The sequence below is a fragment of the Gossypium arboreum genome, chromosome 12, assembly GCF_025698485.1.
Source record: "Gossypium arboreum isolate Shixiya-1 chromosome 12, ASM2569848v2, whole genome shotgun sequence".
Taxonomy (NCBI): domain Eukaryota; kingdom Viridiplantae; phylum Streptophyta; class Magnoliopsida; order Malvales; family Malvaceae; genus Gossypium; species Gossypium arboreum.
This window is the reverse complement of record NC_069081.1, coordinates 94,372,481-94,381,359: the sequence shown is the minus strand read 5'-3', so window position 1 is coordinate 94,381,359 and position 8,879 is coordinate 94,372,481. Positions and strand designations below refer to the sequence as shown.

Sequence of the window (8,879 nt, the reverse complement as noted above, 5' to 3'; positions counted from 1 at the left end):
AGGATGGGGCCGGCAATATTGTTGTCCTTGAAATATCTACACACATATATTTATATGGTGCAGCAGTATGTGTGGATATAAGGTAGTTTATTTTATTACAAAGGTGGGGGTTCGAGGGTTGATGGTGAGTGACAAGAAAGGTAGAAGAGAACCCAAGTTGGAGGAGGATTTTTTTTTTTTTGTTTGTTTGTCATATTGCCAAAAAACCCAAAGTCCCTTTTGTTCTTTTGGTTTGATTGGAGCTCTTCATTTCAATCCTTTTGGTTTTTATTTTGCCCTCTAAGTTCATTAATCATTATATCACCACCAAATAGCTTTCACTGTCTCTTTTTAATCTCTTTTTGGCCATTGCAGCATCAAACAGAAAGTTGCAATGGACGGTTCTATCTCTCCAAAACAAAATGAAACCCAGGCATCCAAAAGAATGTTTCTGTTTTATATAAATACTGAATTGGTTCATAGCAGGCAGCATGCATTTAACTTTGGTCATGTTTTTATTACCAGGAAAGTGGTTGAAAGGACTGTTGTGACTGTAAAGATAGGAGAAAATGGTGGAAAGTTAAAGAATGACGGACCACCTTATGATTCATGGTCATGGAGGAAATATGGTCAAAAGCCTATCAAAGGGTCTCCTTATCCAAGGTAATTATTTTTTTTTTCTACATTTTTTGGTTCATGGTTGTTGAGTTCATGTTTTGATCATGTAGGGGGTATTACAAGTGCAGCACATCGAAAGGTTGTTTAGCTAAAAAGCAAGTAGAAAGATGCAAAACAGATGCTTCAATGCTCATCATTACTTACACCTCTAGTCATAACCATCCAAGCCCTCATCTGCACAACACCAAAACCTTATCACAGTCACCAACTAAAGAACCCCAAAGTAGTGATGATGATGATGATGGTGATAATGATGATCAGGCCCCAACCACTAAGCAAGAACACCTACCTGATAAAGATGAAGAATATTTTCATTACCTACAATCCCCATTAAGCTTTCCCCAAAACAAAGAAGAAGATCCTTTCAGTGGGAATCTAGAGAGAAGCACAGTGGGGTTATTGTTGGATAAAGAGCCAGTCTCTTGTTGTTCTCATATGAAAGTAGCAGCAGCATCTCCCATACCAAAATCAGAAGAAAATGATTTCTTCGATGAGCTTGAAGAACTACCCATATGTTCAGCTTTCACATGGTTCATGAGAAGCAAGTTTTTCGATGAAGGTATTCATGTTGTCCCTCCTTGATCTAAGTGTATATATATTTTTATAGCCTTGAAAAACATGTAATTAATTAAGGTGTTCATAGTTGAAGGGATTACTATGCCTCCATTACCAATGGTTCATTTTCTTTTCTTTTTGTTTTGTCTGAGGGTTTACAAAATGATATAGTTGGATCACTGTGGCTTGAAAACTGAAAAAAAAAAAAAAAAAGAGCTTGGGCATTGGTGCCATTTGTATTGATATTGGAGATTGGGAATTTTTGGGGGAGAAAGGTAAAAGAAAAAATCTAGCAAGTCGAATGGATAGAGAGATAGAGGGGGCTCTTTGATTGATGCTGCTTTTTTTTTTTTTTGGGTTAGGTGAGCTGCTCCTTTCGACATTAAAAATGGATGCACGAGGTTCACGCGAGACTGCTTTGCTTTGAGAGCTTTTTTTTTCTTTTCTTTTAAATTATCTTCTTTTATGTTCCTTACTTGATAATGGATGCTTAGATTCCATGGGAAGAGAAGATTTGCATAATGAGTTTTTGTTGAACTAATGGTTCTACTCTAATTAGATCAAATCTTTAAATATATTTAAAAGATTTAAATAAAAAAATTTATTTTAAAGATATTAAATTTTTTATTATTCAATCTAATTTGATGTATTTAATGCATTGAATATTGTTATGGAAGGGGTATGAGACTGGCACCAAATCAACATTGTTGGTGGCGATTTGAGCTCAAACACTTAAGTGTTACTTGAAATCACTATTAATAAAGTTAATTTAGGTGATGAAAGACAAAAAAATAGTATGCATATATCGTCTCCAGTCGCTACAGTCATCAACTGTAATGATTTAGTAGAGAATCTATATCTCCCTAACTTCGATAAGGCTCATGCATACCCTTTTTCACTCAACACCATTTCCTCATTATATTAACTTCATATTTAACTCAAAAATTAAAAAAATCAAATATTAAAAAAAAACCCTAAATCACTTACAAGTTCAAAACCTAAACTTGAGGTATTTAGTCAGAGATTTGGATCAGGTTCCAGAAAGTCTACAAGGTGTGGTTTTTAGCTTATTTGAGGGATTATTAAGTTGTTGATTCCTAGCTCTTTTTTTTTACTTAAATAATATAAATAAATGATTTATTACTTTAATAATATAACTCAAAATTATGTACCGAAATATAATTGATTGAAATAGTATTATAGGGAGAATGGTACTGATACAAATTCGCATTGTTAGTGGCAATTTGGGTCGATACAAAGGTAATCAGTATTGTATTGGTGGATATGCTATTTTCTTACTAGTACATATCAATATCGATCTGTTTTAATGTACCGTTTTAAATTTTTCGTTATTTTTGAAAAATATTTAATATATATATATACAAACATCAAATGATAAGATTAAATAAATCTCATATGTTGTTTCAAAAAAAAATTTTTCCTCAAATGCAAAAGAGGTAAAGAAAATGATGAATGCACCTAGTAGATCCTGAGGATTAGATCAAATGAGTCCTATTATTAAATGGATTAATTTAGTTCTTATACTATTAAAAAGAATTAAATAAGGAAAAATTGGTAAAGAGTTATCATTTATTGTTTAAAATATGTCTTTTGTTGTTTAATGAGTTTTATCTTGAATACATTTTATGATTCTATAGATAACATATTTTGTTTAAAATTGAACTGTATACGGAATAAATAATTTTCATGTCATTTTCAAACAATAAATGGTAAGTATATTTCAAACAATAATAGAGACACTAGTTTAATCCAGAGGGTCTTTGAAGGTACATTCACCTAAAAAATTTAAAAAATAGTGGCATGGGTTCAAATATCATCATATGAAAATTTTACAATACCAAAAAAAATACTCATAAAATATTATTTAATAAGTTTCACAAATACAATCCATTATTAAACAACCTTAAAATAAACAAGCAAAAAATTTATTCCATAAATTAAACAATAATCATCTCATACTATGCATATAACAATCCATAATTTAAAAATTCCAAAACCAATAATAAAAAGTAAATTAAAGTTAAAATATATTTAAAATTAATTTTTGAATACAAATAAATAATAAAATATTCAATTTAAAATTTAAAATTTAAAATTTATTTTTTATGGTATCAGTTAATACACTATTCTGATTGGTAAGGTGAAATCAACCAATACATACTGATACGACTGATACTATCAAAATTTGAACCGAAACAAATCCTTAAGTTTTTTTGTTTCGGTTTACTACTGGAATAAAGCGTTCCAATCAATATTGGAACGGAATTGTCTACCATGACTAACACATTTTGGTGATAGTCAATTTTTTTAAAGAAAATATGCATGGAACGAGGAAGAGAGTCAGAGATTCTCTACCCCAAGTCGCTAACAACTGTGGTGATTTGGCAAGAAATCTCTACCTCCCTAACTCCAATAAGACCCATACATACCCTTTTCCAGCCAACACCCCTTCCTCATTATAAATACTCCACATTAAACCCAAAAAATTCAAAAAAAAATCCCCCAAAATAATGGGGAAAAAAATCAAATCCTAAAATATATTACAAAAATCCTAAACCACTTACCAAATACCACTTACAAATTCCAATATGAAACTTCGTACCCATATCTTACTTGCATCTCACAACCAAGATAACAATAAGAATGGTTGGCTTGACTTTAACTAACAGTTTAGTGCATTTACATGTTAATTTCACATTAAGTTTCTGGTAGTCTTACAACATCCACATAACAATACAACTGTCAAATCCTTCATACTTACAAATCTCCCAAAGTTGTGACCACTTTATAAATAAAGCTTGCACCCTCCACCAACACTTTAGCACTAGTAGATATGATGTCTTTGTAATCAACCCACACGTTTGCACTATAGCGCTTAATAGAAATTATCGATACATCTTTATTTAGAAACTATAACCCTACATACAACTTTTTTTGATGTTTCATTTGGTTACAAGATACAACTACGTACTATTTCAAGGTATTTGGTGAACTCAAGTGCATGTGTTGTATCTGGGTCAACGCTCAACATAAGAGCCAATAGTTTGTTGCATATAAATAATCCACTAGCATAATGCCCTGGTTGAGGGAAGTAATAAAAATAATTTATATTTTTTCGTCATACCCTCCTCTAGATCCCTAAATTCCTCGACCTGAATATTGAGGACATCATCCTCAATGAAATCTTCTACAAGACACTCCCTAAACTTACACCGGTTTGAAAACCAGATACCAATGTATCTACTAACATAACATTAAGATCAAATTCATATCCACTTTCTAAAGACCTAGCAATTGATTGTCTCAGTGGGTCAATATACATGGCATGAACTTGGTATTTTTGGTTCAGTAGAGTTAAATTCTGAACATGTCTTGAAGATGACATAGTAACCATTGCAATCCTCTAATCCCCGTCATCCAATTCCAAATAAAGTTCAACGACATAAAGGTTATCATAATAAAAATGTATTGATATCATTGTCGAAGAGTGACAATGTATTATATGTACGATGTGTTGAGGACAATAGATATATATAGATCAATCTTGATAAGATCAATTATAACATCTCGCGATTTTTGAACCAATCTTCTTCTTTAATTACACAAATTTAGCACCAATACTAAACCTCATTCTAAGTTTATTCTTGGACTAAAAAACACAACCATGGTTTGTCCAGCAGTGAATTAGTTACTAATCTTCGAACCTTAAAACTACACAATTAATTAACTAGACCAATTTAATTGAATCAATTTCAAATAAAAATTATTATCTTACTCACAACTTCAACTATTGACCATTATTTGTAACATCCCTATACTTAATCCAACCGTCAGGTTAAGATATATGAATGCTACATTTGTTGTCAGAGCAACGAAGATCATACTCTAGAAAACTAAGTTCAATATAATGAATAATTTGATATAACAATCATAATGTTTTTATGTCTAATTGATTTTGTATAAAAACTGGGTAAATTTTCGAGTGAAAATTTGTTTCACCATTTATAAGTATAAAATAATGCCAAGTATCGGTATTGTGCATAAGGTATTAGTACCTTGTCTCAAGTATCGATACCCCTGCCTAATATCGATACCAGTTTAAGCTTCAAAATTTCAAAAAATTCAGCAAAATTCAAAGTATCAATACTCTTGTTAAAGTATTGATACTCCCCTCAAAGTATCAATACTCTATACAAGGTATCAATACCATTTTAAAGTTTGATGTTTGAAAATTAAAGGAAATTTTCTCAAGTACCAAATCTATAACACTTAAATCCCTGCACTATAAACCTCAAAACACAACCAATCTAATTCTCATTTCAACCAAATGAACTCAATTTCAATGATCACATAACTTACCTCAAACTCATTTAATTAAAACTAAATTTATATACTAACAAAGTATTCAAGTTCTACAATTTAGTCCATTAAACATTTCATTTTCTCCCAACATAACCTATGTACATGCCAAAGCTAAACTGAAATGTTTAAACATACTCTGTTCCTAGCTCCTATCTACGTGTTGGAAAGAAATACGCTAAGTTTCTAACAGCTTAATAAGCATTTTAAAAAATTTAAACTTTTTAAAATTGGGAATTAGTACCAATTTTCATATATAATATTATTCCACAATAGGAACCAAACATGAGTGGTCAATTACTAATACCTACATTACTTACCACATTGCTTTGATAGTTTTTCTTATAACATTTTTCCTTCGTAGCCCGTTGTAGACTAAAAAGAACATTTAGGATATCTAAAACAGATATAGAAGTGCACCGAAGTGCCATTTTAGAACAGAACAACACCAATGTGCTTAGCCAGAACAGAACAGCAACGTAGTGCTTATCAAAATAGAACAACACTGTAGTGCATATAATAATAGAGAGCACGTTAATTTTTCTTTAATGGCATGTCATCTGTATCCCAATAGTTCTGATCTCATCTACATGGGCTTTAACACAATTAGAACATAACATTTTTTCAATAAAAGAGAAATAAGACAAACTTTTGACCTTTTACAATTTGATACTTATATCTTTAGTTTCAACATAACTTATAATTTCACTATTCATTCAACAGTCATATCATCAATGCTTCAACACTATTCTTTTATGATCTCTTTTCAACATTCAAAACTTCATGTCATACTTTATTTACTTTTCAAATTAGTCCCTTTCTACTACTTTCAATTTTTCCACATAAATGGAATTTAAATTATGTTCATCTATACTTATCAATAAATTATACACTTAATACTAATATATTCATAACGTAACACCCCTTACCTGTATTCAATGCCGAAACAAGGTACAAGGCGTTACCAGACTCATTAAAACTTTTTGCTTTCAATCACAATGTCCCTATTACGAGCCTACGAGGCCCAAAACATATTTTGGAAGTGGTTTGGGACTAAACCGAGAATTTTAAAAATTTTTCACTAAACAAGGGTCACAAGCCCGTGTGGCTATGGGACACACTCGTGTGCGCAGGTCATGGGGTCACACACGCCCGTGTCTCGACCCATGTAACTCTCTATTTGTCACCCAAGAACAAATTGAAAACACACGGCCAAGTCACACGCTTGTGTGACAGGCCGTATGGTCGAATTAAAATTCATGATTTTTCATAAATTAGGTGCAGACTTCACATGCCCGTACCTGAGGCCGTGTTGTCCACACGGCTCCTGTTTACTCAATTTTGATCATTTTGTTTCTCAAAATTAAGGTGCAGGGGACACACGGCCTAAGTACATGCCCGTGGGGCAAACCGTGTGTCACTTATGGCCTAGACACACGCCCGTGTGTCTAGCCTGTGTGGACAAAAATAATGCTATTTACCAAGCCATTTTGCCACCCTTTGTTGCACACACCTACACAACACAACGTAGCACCAATCCAGACATACACATACAACCAAATCAGCTACAACCAAGACATCAACACATTATTCATATGCTACCATCTATCATACACAAACATCTCATCAACTCAATTCATGTAAATTCCTACATCCATGAAAGGCATCATTATATAAATTACTTATACCAATAGTAGCCAATTTCAAATGGCCTTATACAAAATGAACTTTCAACCAATATAATCCAACACATTTGGTCAAACCAATTATGACACATAACAAAATGACGAAGTCCCCTATACATACCATAACTCAAAACTTTGAAATCATTGATACCAAAATAATTGTTGATAGTGTGGGTGAATATCCGACGGTTTCCAATCCTCGAGCTAGCTTGGTAACACTATAATACAAGGGAAAGGAAGGGAGTAAGCTATAAAGCTTAGTAATTTCCTATACAAATAATAAGCATCATAACCGCACATTTAATATACAATTAACATAATGAAATTTTACATAGAGTTTATTAAAATCTTATAGTCATAACTTACTCAATCACCACCTTACCAAGGTTTCATCACATATCGAGCTCATTACGTATGAGTTTTTCGTGCATAACTGCACCAACTCGCAATATAACCATAGTTTTTCACAACTTTGACATTCCCATTGAACACTCGGAATATTAAAGGATACTCAGAAATCTTGCAAATAAGTTCCATATATGTAGCCATAGCTACCTCACATCTCATAATACATATAGACTCGTTTTTGAGCTATTCACAGGCCTGCTCACACAAGCTGTCAGTCAGGACGTAGCTACCCAGTGCTGCTCACACAAGCTGTCAGGTATCCACAACACATGCCGGACTATTCAGCCACTGGTAGGACGTACAAGACCAGCACCCGAATCACATAAATACATGGGTTCCTAGTGACATGTCACTCGTATCATATTCTATTCCTAAGGCTCAAACAGGAATTCTCGCTTGTCGAAATTTTGTCGAATACTTCTAAAGAGTCATTCACAATTCGTACAATATTAAAGCATTTAAAACATAATATAACAATGCATTATTTACATATGAACTTACCTCGGTACAAAAATAGTGGAATTTGACCTAATCGTCAAACACTTTGTTTTTCCCCCAATCTAGGTCCGAACCTCGTTTTTCTTGATATATAATAACAAATTTAACTTATTTAATACTCACATTGTTAAATTCAGTCCAAAAATCATATTATGGCAAAAATTACATTTTTGCCTCTAATGTTTCACATTCTTACAATTTAGTCCCTAGGCTCGTAAATTGAAATGTATTCAATTTCTTCAAAACCCAAGCCTAACCGAACCATTTTCATACTTATACCAGCCCACATTTTCCAATTAATCACATTTTTACTACTTATTTTATAACTTTTACAAATAGGTCCTTTTTGACATTTTTACCGAAAATCACTTAGCAAAAGTTGTTTTTCTAACATCAAACATGCATTTTCTACCATTAGCCATCAAATACACACATGTCTAACATGGGTCAAACCTTAGACCTTAATCATACCTTGAATTAGTGCTAGAAATAGGTAGATCGAGTTACAACGACTTCAAAAATGTAAAGAGCATTAAAAACAGGGCAAGAACAGACTTACAATCGAGCTTGAAAGTGGCCAAACCCTAGCTATGGCTTCCCCTTATAAAATTCATCTATGGAAAAATAAGATGGACAAAAATTTGCTTTTATTTTGCTTTTTAATTCATTTAATTAACAAATGACCAAAATGCTCTC

The 8,879-nt window shown here is 32.4% G+C and overlaps 1 protein-coding gene across 2 annotated transcripts; it reads left to right on the top strand.

The window, feature by feature from the left end:
* The first annotated feature begins 276 nt into the window (after nt 1-276).
* On the top strand, nt 277-1,239 carry LOC108479065 (probable WRKY transcription factor 65). Of its 2 annotated transcripts, XM_017781489.2 has the most exons (3): nt 277-426; nt 505-642; nt 708-1,239. In XM_017781489.2, the coding sequence occupies exons 1-3, from the start codon at nt 374-376 to the stop codon at nt 1,237-1,239; spliced, it is 723 nt and encodes a 240-aa protein (XP_017636978.1). In that variant the 5' UTR covers nt 277-373. The 2 variants fall into 2 exon arrangements, with proteins under 2 accessions (XP_017636978.1, XP_052879612.1); XM_053023652.1 differs by having other exon boundaries at nt 277-642.
* The last annotated feature ends 7,640 nt before the right edge of the window (nt 1,240-8,879 follow it).

Excerpts from the sequence above, each read along its gene's own strand:
- LOC108479065 (XM_053023652.1), top strand. The coding sequence starts at position 374 with ATGGACGGTTCTATCTCTCCAAAACAAAATGAAACCCAGGCATCCAAA. Across the intron at positions 643-707 it reads AAAGGGTCTCCTTATCCAAG|GGGGTATTACAAGTGCAGCA; the intron begins GTAATTATTTTT and ends TTGATCATGTAG.